The sequence below is a fragment of the Prionailurus bengalensis genome, chromosome A2, assembly GCF_016509475.1.
Source record: "Prionailurus bengalensis isolate Pbe53 chromosome A2, Fcat_Pben_1.1_paternal_pri, whole genome shotgun sequence".
In the NCBI taxonomy this organism is placed as follows: domain Eukaryota; kingdom Metazoa; phylum Chordata; class Mammalia; order Carnivora; family Felidae; genus Prionailurus; species Prionailurus bengalensis.
In genome coordinates this window covers 84,511,643-84,523,967 of record NC_057348.1, presented here as the reverse complement: position 1 = coordinate 84,523,967, position 12,325 = coordinate 84,511,643, and the positions used below count along the sequence as shown (strand labels likewise).

The following is a 12,325-nucleotide window of genomic DNA, read 5'->3' as shown; positions in this document are numbered from 1 at the left end:
TGACTGGCAAATGTGTTTAAAGTGAAATGAACATGTCTCTACTGTCCTCTACATTTTTCCAACTTGTTTCTTTGTTTTGAAGCCAAATGCAGTAATTTGGCTAAACAGTGAGTCACACTGAATGAAATAATGTTTAGATAAAATAGCTGTCTTTTTAGGAAAACATTTCTGTATTTCTTTGTTCATGAAGCCTGGTTCTTTAGATTTGAGATTTTATTGTATACAGTTTATGATATTTTTCTGTGTGCAAATGAAAATGGGTTTAAGAATGCATCAAGTGAAAGCAGAGTTCAAGAATTTTGGTTGGTGGGAGAGCTGGGTTATTAAAGTCCAAATAGTCTGTCTTACTAAAAGTTGTGGGTGGTCTTCCATCATCCTGAAAGAATCTAGGGATCAAAAAAATTTGGCAATACAGAGCTGTTTCCCAGCTAGTGATAACTGGTATTCCTTTCTTTGTGTAGTTCAACATTTAGTTAGGTGTGGTACAACCAGACTCCTGGATGAGAATATTTTTAAATCATAAAGGTCTGTGGAGAAAGTTTGTACTGCCTGATTGTCGATTAAAAAGTAATTATAATTCTTCAAACTGACAGAAGCTTAAATTGAGCCACCAGTATTATCAGACTCTTATTTTTAACTGAGCACATCATGAAGAAGACTGTTAACCCAGCTGAGTATTTTCCAAGACTTTTGTCTATGCATATTCATTTCTATGCAGATACCATATAGTTTAGTTATATAAATATTTTATTCTACTTTATTCACTCACTATCATATCAGAAGATAATCTTGCTCTGAGAACCCCTTAGTAGCAGAAATATCTTCCTACCACAGACTTCTAAGTGATCATGTCTTGCACTTTCTCAGACTTTTTTTCCACTGGCACCTTATGCAGCTTAGGAAAAATCAGCCACTTTGGTTTGATACACAAGGAGTTTGCATCCCTGCATGTTGCTCGTGTGACATTCAAGAAGTTTGCTTTTTGGCATGTTGGTTGATTCCTTGCTTCTGCTTAACAAAGTTCACCCAAATCCTCTTCTTTATCACCTCCAAAATCTTCCTATTATCCTTGGATCTCCCATCTCAGGACTTCTATTCAAACTCTTTCCATTCCCTGGAAAATGTTTATTTTTTAACTTATATTTATTCCTTGGGCCATGGCTTATATGACACTTCCCTACAGCGGCTTTTTCTGACTCCTGATGTGTGGCAGCCACCCTTGGCTTATACGCTTATCCTGTCTTCTACCATACTTTGTTGGTGTAGCATTTATCACTGTGATTATTAGTTTAATAGATAAAGTGGCTCAACTAATATTTGTTGAATGAAGAAATAACGTCAAGCATTTCCTTCTGTTTAAGATTTCCTTGTTATTTCCAGGAAGCCTTGACCTTCCTTCTTTAGTGCTCCCTTGATTTCCTGAGTCATCTTCTTGTACTCATAGCTGTTTGTATCCCTCCCATTCTGCACTATCCACTTTGAGGAGAGAGACCAAGAATGTTTATCTTTTTACCTAGCCCTGGCTTATCTACTGTCTACTGAATGATTGAAAAAAATATATACCTCAAAAATATTTTAATTTTGTGTAGAGCTAATATACTATATTATATAAAAGGTAAGCTTTGTGTCATAGAGAATTGTGGCACGAAGGTTTAGAAAACTTTGTGGGGGGTGAGATGTGACAAGAGACCTCACTCAGCATATGGAATCTTTACTACTCTTGCTACAACCAAGGGTACTGACTAGAAGTTCCCACTGGAAGGCCACAATGTATCCAAAGGAAGTTTTGTTGGAAGTGTGGAAAACCAATAAATAGTTCAAATTTCAGGATAGACAAGTATTCAATACTACCATAAGGATCTTTCCATATGATGGATCTGGTATAGTCCCTTGGGGGATTGTCGTGGAGTAGTGGGGTCTGTTGTATTCTGTGTGCTCTGAGATTTTGCTGGTATAATATACCATGTCATCTCTTCACCCCTGCCCTTTACACACGCGTTGGTTTGAGGTATTGTCTTCTTGTCTTTAAACTTTTACGTCTCACCATCCAAAGACCTCTAGCGCTAATATTTTAAAATTGTTCTTCCTAGTCTTGTTTTCCTATTGAATATAGCCTGCTTTCGAAACTTAACAGCATGAAAAAATGCTTTCTATATCTCCAAAGCTCTACCTAAACAATTGTAATGAAAGTATAATATCATATTTGGTAGAGACGCACTCATTTACACCATTCTCCAACTGTTATTATATCCCTTTCCTTTTTTTTTTTTTTTTTGTGGCTTTCTCTTGTGTTTCTGCTTTTGTTTTGCTAACTACCTTGCATCTTCTGCTTTTGAACACCTTGCCCCAAGGCAGTTTTTCCACAAGTGTCAAGAGTTCTAGAAAGGAGGTGTCAGATCAAGTGTTTCCTCCTCCACAAGTTTATCTCCCTTGTTTACATCTCAAGTGGACACTCTGAAGCTGAGGCCCTCCTGGCAATAGGAACACCTATGATAATGATGACTCAGCACATCCTTGCACCAGCTCCACAATGGCCTCAGATTTGGTTCTGTTTTCCACAAGTTCCTCCCAGTTCAGACAATCTCAAGACTTTTTAGCTATTTCCCAATTGTACATTCTTCATACTCTGAGGTAGAATCTAGCTGCCCCTTTCCATACAAGGAGCCAGAGATTGACACCTAACATCCTTGAAAAGTGCTTTCATGTCTCCCAAGTGAGCTTGGAGGAAGGGAAGTCAGAATGTATAATTCTCCAGTTGATTGAACTGTGTAACACAAACAGAGTATGCTTTAGGTAGGGGAAAGAAAAGCCTTACTTAGGTTTTGGTTTAGTTTCATTTTTTCCAGAAGAGACACAGTTTTATTTCTGTGGTCGTATTTCTAAGATAGGATTTTAAACATATCCTTTCTTCCTGTCAGATTTATAGTAATATGAAAGATTACATTAGCTTTACAGATATTGTACAACAGTAGATAATACTTGTAAACAGTGGAAAAGGAATTATTTTCATGGACATTTTTATTGCTGCAGGGAACATTAGAGATTATTCTCCTTAATAAATAATCTCATTCTTCTTTTATTTTGTAGATTTAAGACCTACGGTCAGGGTGGGTAGAAGGGAGAGATTGGGGGGAGGGAGAAAAATCAAGCCCCTTATCAGCAAATGGTGAAGCTGTTACTTCAGCTCTGGTTGGCTAATTCCAAAACCGATCCTCCCCTCTTGCCTCCATAAGCCTTACCTTTTAATAGGAATAGATTATAATCATGTAAACCCAAATATTTGAAATTTGATAGCACTGTTTCTCATTTTATTGGCTCATGCTCAAAATTTTTAATTCACCAAGATTAAAAGATCATAAGACTCAAAATAGCAGAAAAAGGGTAGAATGTGAATGGACAAAGAACTTTGTCTTGGATTCAGAGGCAGTTTTAGCTGTACAGTCTAGTCCCACACCCTCCAATCCATGGTATTTCAGAACGTTTCAAGTGATCTTCCAGGCAGTCTTTAAGAGAAAAACCACTGAGGGAAATTGAGCAAATATCAACAGACTGGAGAGCTGACCTCATCTAGGGGATCAAGGCAGCCTTTATAAAGCATCCAATTTCAGTTACATTGAAACTGCTGCTTGAGTTATGAGTGGAGGTTAAAAAAAAAAAAAAAAGGCAGGAGGAATCCTTTCAGCAGGAGGAAGAACATGCACAAAGGCCCGGAGGCAGAAAGGAGGAAGGCATGTTTAAAAATATGAAAAGAAGGCCAGAAGGGTGAGAACACAATGAAAATAGGCAAATAGTGATGATTGAGGTTTTCTAGTGAGCTAATGTCAAACCAGATCATGGTAAGGACACAAAAAACATCAGATGTTGTTCTGAAAATAATGGAAAACCATGCCAGACAACAAGAGGGAGCTTAAAAGTGGACTGACCATATAATTTAACATCCAAACTATGACTCCTTTGAGAGTGCAGAAGAGGTGCTATAGATGATTTTGCTGGAAAAAACTGGACTGTCTGGAGCAAACTAGAATACTTTCCTTCTGAAAGGCTCCTGTATATTGGCTGATTTTCCCTCTGACACAACTCCTGGGAGATATTCTGTCTCTACTGTTGTCCTTCCCTGGTCAGGCTCACTGAATAGAACTGTTTCCCATATTCCTACTTTCATCCATTTGGCATTTTGCTAGAACTTTTTACCTTTATGTGAAGTGATGTTTGACTCTGATCTCATTTTCATGTAGCCTTTCTCAGACTTGCTATGCTGGTTTCATAAGAACAGCATCCCTGAGAAATTTTGATCATTCTCAAGTTGTTTGGAGTGTGGTCACCCCATCCCCTCCCCCTCTGCCATGCTTCTCAGATTAGCAAAGAAAATTTGAGAGGCAGAAGCATTTCTTTTTTTTTTTTTTTTTTTTTAAATATTTTTTTCAACGTTTATTTATTTTTGGGACAGAGAGAGACAGAGCATGAACGGGGGAGGGGCAGAGAGAGAGGGAGACACAGAATCGGAAACAGGCTCCAGGCTCTGAGCCAACAGCCCAGAGCCCGACGCGGGGCTCGAACTCCCGGACCGCGAGATCGTGACCTGGCTGAAGTCAGACGCTTAACCGACTGCGCCACCCAGGCGCCCCAGAAGCATTTCTTATACTACATTTTATATTGCACAGATTCATGGTGTATGAATGTAATATAAGAAGTATACCACATAATAGAAGCCCAACAAATAGAGTTGAAGTCTGTCTGATTTGAAAAACAAGAGGATATTCAATTGAATTCATGGATTAAGGGACTCCCCTTGCTTTGAATACTGGCTCTAGCCTCTTTTACTCACTACTGTGTGACCTTGGTTAGATTGCTCAAATTCTCTGAAATTTGGTTTCTTTATGTGTGGAACAGGAATAATATTAAGGCCTAACACAAAGGCTTTGAATGCAAGTTAAATGAAATACATTTATAAAGCACATAAAACCACTATTCCTAATGGTAAACCCACATGTGGTGGCTATTTGGGGCTATTATTTTTGAGCAAATGTGGTTTTAACAACATGCCTTCTAGCCTCTCTTTGCTACAGGAATTAGGAGCTGTCTTTTCAGTCTGGTGAAGTTTCACTGCTCTTTATCTGCCTGTTTGTCCTAAAGGCACAGGTGAAGTTCAGTTTCTAACCCAGTTTCAGAATAGTGAGCTTCGGGGAGAGGATGGGTCATTTAAGCCCACTCTACTTAAAATTCTTCTGAGATAAGACATTCTGGAGAGGAAATTATCCTGTCAGTAGCAATACCTCTGAAGTAAAAGATATCCTAAGGCTTTACTTTGAAATCTGTAGATGTGCATTTTGCCTGGGGGAGAGCTAAGGTTTATGTTGAGAAGGTCATGGTGGGCTAGCCAAACAGAATAACAGAATGTAAGATAAGATTTGCAATTGTTCTAAGGGCATGGTATCTTCATATTTGTGTCCTCTTATTTGAGCAGTGTCTAGTCAGCTGTGATAAGGGCTTGACACATATATTGATACATAAATTAATAACACATCCTGAACTTTAAATCTAATTAACAAGTAACCACTGCTTACGTTTCTAATAGAGGGACCCCTGGGAATTGATTTTCAATCAAGGAAACTTCTGTCTAACTGTAATGTATAAAAGGCCAAAGATAATGTAGTATTCTGAGTGAATGAGTTCCCCTACTTAATAGCTTAACAAATATGTATTGTTCATGAAAGAGAAAGACTCTCCATCCTCCTCCACCAAGATCACATTTCTGAGCACTTGAATGAGTTTTTATTGACTTGGTCACCACAGAAATGTTAAGATCTCTGACTAGCTCAGCAGAGAACAAAAGTTAGCTCTTACATGGTTAGAAATAGAGTGTTATTTATAGACAGAATATATTACGGTATATTAAATTATGTTGTAATTGCTACAGCAATATATTGACTATATTCAAGTGAACCCAGAAGCTTTCATTGCTAGGGTTTGTATTCTGGGGGAATGTATTGTTCTCCTAGCCTTGGTTAAATTCTCAAGGCTAACAGTAGTTTCAACTATATGAAGAAAAATCCATGTCAATACATGAATTTCAGGTAAGCATATTGTGCTGCAAATTTTCCCTCCGGGAGCGTTGGCATGGAAGGCATTACAGTAATTTTCCATCATAGAACTCTACAGTAATACAGATTTCAGGATAGAAGCATGCAATACATTTTTTGTGTTTTTTTTTCTTTTTTTAATACTATTTCCCAGGAGATTTTCCCAGGGACTTAGAGACCTGCACTGCCCTTCGTGGGGCCACTGTGTGTTTTAATACTACATATTCTCAGCCAACGTTCCTTCTCAATCAGTTGAGCATGTTCTGAAAAACAGCACAACTAGTTCTACCTCCAGTGCTATAAAAAGGTTGACATCATTGTTAAGATTTAAAGAAATATAGGACAGTGCTACTCTTTGACTTGTTTAGATGAAAGGCCAGTAATTGTGCTTCACTTCTCTCACCAGCCAAATCATGAAATCAGTCATGTTCTCTATCTGTGACCAAATCATTCAATCATTCCTTTATGTTGGATCTGCATTAAACCAAAATTATGGATTCTTCAGTCATTCTTGTTATAGATAAAGGTCCTCAATGCATTGCACTCATCTCTTTCTTCTAAAAAAGAGTTTTGTTTGGTTTGGTTTTGTTTTGTTTTGTTTTGTTTCCCAAGCTCCAGAGTTCAATTATGGCTAAGTAACAGCAATTGAAATAGCATTTAAACAAAATAGGCTTGGCTTCTAGGTTTCCAACAGGGCACTTCTTAAGTAAATCTTCCTTGGTTAACAGCTGTCAACTGTCAATGGGCGGCAGGTAATTAAATTGGAAGATAGCTTTATGGCTCAGAAAAATAGATAAAATCCTTGGACCAGAAAGGTCTTAAGTTAATGCAATTATTGCTCCCTCTGGTATTTGAATTAATGAAAGAAATTGATTATTTTCTGATGAAACAGATGAAGAGGAAAACTGCCATTGTTTGTCTCTTGCAAATAAAATTCAGTTGAGGCTGTTTTCCCAGCTAAGATCACACTCTTAGTTTTATTTCAGTATAGATTAAGAAGAGAAGGGAAAAAGAAAAATAAAAAGGAATATTTTGAGAAAGTAGTGGCACTAAACAAACTGTGATAGAAAGGGTGAGAAGGTGGTCGGTAAGGGCTATGAATACCTGGAAGATATGTGAGCCAGTAAGAATTTCAACAACAGGAAATGAAAATGTATGGATTTTTTTTTTAACTTATATAACAGAAGTAGTCCAGTGATTGAGTAGCTCCAGGGTTGGTTCAGAGATCAAATCGTTTCTTCATCCAGGTTTTTTTTTTTTTTTCCTTTTGAAAAAATTTTTGCTTGCCATTCTCAGCTGGCAATCTTCTTGGTAAGCTATAACTGCTGCGGATATCATATCCTTACATACCAATGTCCAGAGGCAGAAAAGAAATCACCTCTTATTTTATGCCAGTCTTTAAAACTGAAGGAACCTCTTCCAGCACCCTTGCAGAAGCCTTCCCTTTAAATCTCATTGACCAGAACTAGTCACATGTCACATATAGACCACTCACTGGCTGGGGGTGGTGGTGGGACAACTGTGGTCGGCATAGACCAACTCTGCCTACAGGGAAGAAGGGGAAAATTATCTCTTAGACGGAAGGTCAACAGTGTCTCCTGTTAAAAGAACACGCGCTGATCCTCTACTGTGTGCTGGTAAACATGTTGTGAACTATGTATTAATATAACTAATTTATACATGAGGAAATCAAAACTGGGCAAAGTGAGGTAGTTTTCTTAAAATAACATACTTAATAAGTGAAGAAGCTAGGATTTCAATTCAGAACTGTCTGACCCCAGTTGTATACCCCCACCACAGTATCACGCTGCTGCCGATACATCATGATGCACCTTCAGTTTCAATTACAGAGCTTCTCTTTTTGGATGAAACAGTCAATGCATCTCTGTGTTTTGCTTTTCACTTTAGACTTACTCCCCTCAGAGTGTCTTCTCAGGGCTTCCTCAGAGCTGTCTACTCTCAGAGACTCACATCATCCATGAGAAGAATTGAAAAACTCTACCTTCAGATTAGATATTTCTAATGGCAAGTTAATATTCTAATTTTACATGTTCATGGGACATATCTGCTTTGATTTGAATTTAAGCTATCAACACTCAAGTAATCTCTGTACCAAAGAAATTTCCCTTTCACATCTCCCAAAAGTAGTAAAGGCACGTTCATTTCTCCTGTTCTCAGTTTACAGCTTCCCTTTACCCCAAGACCAGCTTCATATAAAATTATTCCAAATCCTTTTTTTTTAAAGTGTTCTGTACATCAATTCTTCCTTTCCATTCTTAGCATATCAGGTCTTCAGCAGCATTGTATCTGGACTAATCAGCATCTGTTAGGTTTCCAGACTCACATACTTCAAAATTATCCTGCCCCTCAAGCAAACTATTTTCCTTAAAAATGACTTATTATTGGGGCGCCTGGGTGGCGCAGTCGGTTAAGCGTCCGACTTCAGCCAGGTCACGATCTCGCGTTCCGGGAGTTCGAGCCCTGCGTCGGGCTCTGGGCTGATGGCTCAGAGCCTGGAGCCTGTTTCCGATTCTGTGTCTCCCTCTCTCTCTGCCCCTCCCCCGTTCATGCTCTGTCTCTCTCTGTCCCCAAAATAAATAAACGTTGAAAAAAAAATTTAAAAAAAAAATGACTTATTATTTTATACTCCTGTTCACATAATCTGAGTACATTCTCCATGTGAAAAAAATGAAGTATTAAATATATGAATAAATAAAAGTCAGGCAATCTGGTCCTCTATATTTTCTGCATGTGTAAGGAATTATTCTTCTTACTTTTCTGGCTGACACTTGATGTCTTTTCCCAAGTCATAATAATGTAACCCATGTCCGTATAGGACAGACACTCTGTTAAGCACTTGATGTATATCAGCATCATATATGCTTGAACCTCACAACACCCTATGAGGTAGGTACTATTATTATTCTGACCTTACCCGTGAAGACACTAGAGTACAGAGGGAAAAAGGCACCTGCCAAATATATATAGAAATGGCAGAGCTAGGATTCAGACTCTAGCAGTTGGGCCCCAGAGGCCATGAATTCAGTCACATTTTACTTCTTTAGTCTATGTATTTCACTGGAGTGTTATTTACTGCTATATATTGAACATCTATTCTTCACCCCAAGCTATAACCTTCTCCTGATATTTTTATATAAAAAATGTACAGCCATGAATCTCCTCCATATGATGAAAAGCAAGCTTTATGTCTCCTGAATTTTAGGCAAAATCAAGGCCGTCTTTGTTTTTGCAACTTTTGAGAGACGTTTGTCGGGATTCCTTATTCTCTCTCATATTCTGAGCTCTTTCATTTTTCCCCCCTATGTCACCAAGAATCTCGGCCCTAGCAGGGGCTGACTTTTGTTTTGTTTTGAGAAAATAGATAATTTTTTTTAATTTTTTTTCAATATATGAAGTTTATTGTCAAATTGGTTTCCATACAACACCCAGTGCTCATCCCAAAAGGTACCCTCCTCAATACCCATCACCCACCCTCCCCCCCCCCCCCATCAACCCTCAGTTTGTTCTTAGTTTTTAAGACTCTCTTATGCTTTGGCTCTCTCCCACTCTAACCTCTTTTTTTTTTTTCCTTCCCCTCCCCCATGGGTTTCTGTTAAGTTTCTCAGGATCCACATAAGAGTGAAACCATATGGTATCTGTCTTTCTCTGTATGGCTTATTTCACTTAGCATCACACTCTCCAGTTCCATCCATGTTGCTACAAAGGGCCATATTTCATTCTTTCTCATTGCCACGTAGTACTCCATTGTGTACCACAATTTTTTTATCCATTCATCAGTGAATGGACATTTAGGCTCTTTCCATAATTTGGCTATTGTTGAGAGTGCTGCTATAAACATTGGGGTACAAGTGCCCCTATGCATCAGTACTCCTGTATCCCTTGGGTAAATTCCTAGCAGTGCTACTGCTGGATCATAGGGTAGGTCTATTTTTAATTTTTTGAGGAACCTCCACACTGTTTTCCAGAGTGGCTGCACCAATTTGCATTCCCACCAACAGTGCAAGAGGGTTCCTGTTTCTCCACATCCTCTCCAGCATCTATAGTCTCCTGATTTGTTCATTTTGGCCACTCTGAGGGGCTGACTTTTTTCCTGAATGACATCCCTCTACTCTTCCTTGCTCTCCTCATGAAAGAAGTTGTTCCAGTTTCTGGGCCAGCGGCACCACTGCTGCCAACAGCATCACCTGTCTGTCTTTGAGACCTACTGAAGCTCAGTAACTTAGAATTGTAACTAGGTTAGCACGCCACACAGCGCTCAGCATCTCAAATCTCCTGTTTCCAGATCTGTCATCTAGTCTCGTTTAAATCATCTTTCAATGTCTTTTGTTCTTATCTTCTCTCATGATTTACTTCTCAATACTCTTCTGAAGTATTTTTATAACTTCTTAATGGTTTTTTTCCACATAGAAAAAAAATCTACACTTTACTCTCAATGTATGGACGCAGCATCAGAGACTATGTTTTGTGATCGTGTGTTAGTAATTTTAGGGGTCTAGTTCCTTAAATTAAAAGAAAAAGAGAAAAATAGAAAAACGTGTACCTATTTGTTCTAATTCCATGCATCTTTTTGATAGCGATTCAAATTGATAATACTATACTAATACTAACAGTAATAATATTAGAATTTATTGACTACTTTCTCTTCATTAAATTCAAACATTTACATGTAATAATTCAGTTGATTTTCTTGGGAACTCTTATTAGAAGGTGCTATTGGGAATTTCTAGAAGTGTATTTGTGATTCAATGTCTAAAATTTAGAAATAGTACATCATTGAAAGAGTAAAATGTGCAAGCAAACTGCTTTCTAGAGTTGTCACTCTCTTATGATCATAATCCCAAGAAAAAAATCAATCCTGAATCATTTGGATGGTTCAAATTTATCAACAATTTAAAACTGAAAAAATGAATGGGAAAGTCTTAAATTGTACAAAGAAGCATTTTGACTGGAAGAAAATTGATTCTGCTAAAATGACTATTGATTTTTAAGTTTTCATGGTACATCCATAGTCTTCAAAGTTCAGCTATACAGGCACATTTTTTTTTTTTTTTATTTAAAAAAAATTTTTTTTTCAACGTTTATTTATTTTTGGGACAGAGAGAGACAGAGCATGAACGGGGGAGGGACAGAGAGAGAGGGAGACACAGAATCTGAAACAGGCTCCAGGCTCCGAGCCATCAGCCCAGAGCCTGACGTGGGGCTCGAACTCACGGACCGTGAGATCGTGACCTGGCTGAAGTCGGATGCTTAACCGACTGCGCCACCCAGGCGCCCCAACAGGCACATATTTTACCCATAATGTAAAAGAAGTTAAATGAGCATGAATGAGTCAGTGATCACTGAGGTAAAAAATCTAAAAATTCAGATCATCTGAATATTTGTAATTTTCTTTTTGATATAGGCATAGGCATACTCTCATTTAAACAGCATTGCCTTCTGAATGAGGTATGGCTTGTTTTCACATAATTTATAGAAAAAAATATCAAACTAGTTAGAATTATGTTGAGTAAGCAGGAAATACCAATCCTAAAATGATAAATGTATTGAGTATAACCATAAAACATCAAGAGAAGCTAAGAAGACATCACATTGTCAATGCTTTTGTTTTTGTTTTTTGGTTTTTTGCTCAGTCTGCTCACTTACTATATTTTTTTGTTTGATCTCTTTTACTTTTGAGTTGATGATAGCCAGTAATAAAACTGAGTTAGGATTCTTGCAAAATGTGAATAATTTTGCAATAAAATAGTATTACCATAAAATTTAGTATTGCATTTATTGCTTTATTTATGTTTTACTTCAGCAAAGAGGCAAAAAATAAAAATATCGACTAACACAATTCTATTTTAAAATTAATATGTTATTGTAGGGAGGAAAATAGATCTTAACTTTCTTAGTAAATATTTATATAAAATAATTTTCATTAAAATAATAGAATCGTAGAACCAGGATACTCTATTTTCACTGTGCTGTTCACTATTTCAGAGCTTCGAGAAACCAAGACCTCCGAACACTTCAGCCTGTCCCACCATCCTTTAGACTACAGGATATTATTAATGGATGAAGATCAGGACCGGATATATGTGGGCAGCAAAGATCACATTCTTTCCTTGAATATTAACAATATAAGTCAAGAACCTTTGAGTGTAAGTTAATTATTTTCATTAGGGCCATGTCGACTTTGTTTTATTTAAAAATTTCACATACAATGAAAAAATTGTGTATTT

The 12,325-nt window shown here is 37.5% G+C and overlaps 1 protein-coding gene across 1 annotated transcript in view; it reads left to right on the top strand.

Moving 5' to 3' along the window:
- Window positions 1–12,325, top strand: part of SEMA3C (semaphorin 3C) — a 178,791-nt gene that overhangs the window by 76,550 nt on the left and 89,916 nt on the right. The window contains exon 3 of the mRNA XM_043588705.1: window positions 12,084–12,244. Coding sequence (XP_043444640.1) covers window positions 12,084–12,244 — 161 coding nt within the window. The remainder of the gene's footprint in view (window positions 1–12,083; window positions 12,245–12,325) is intronic.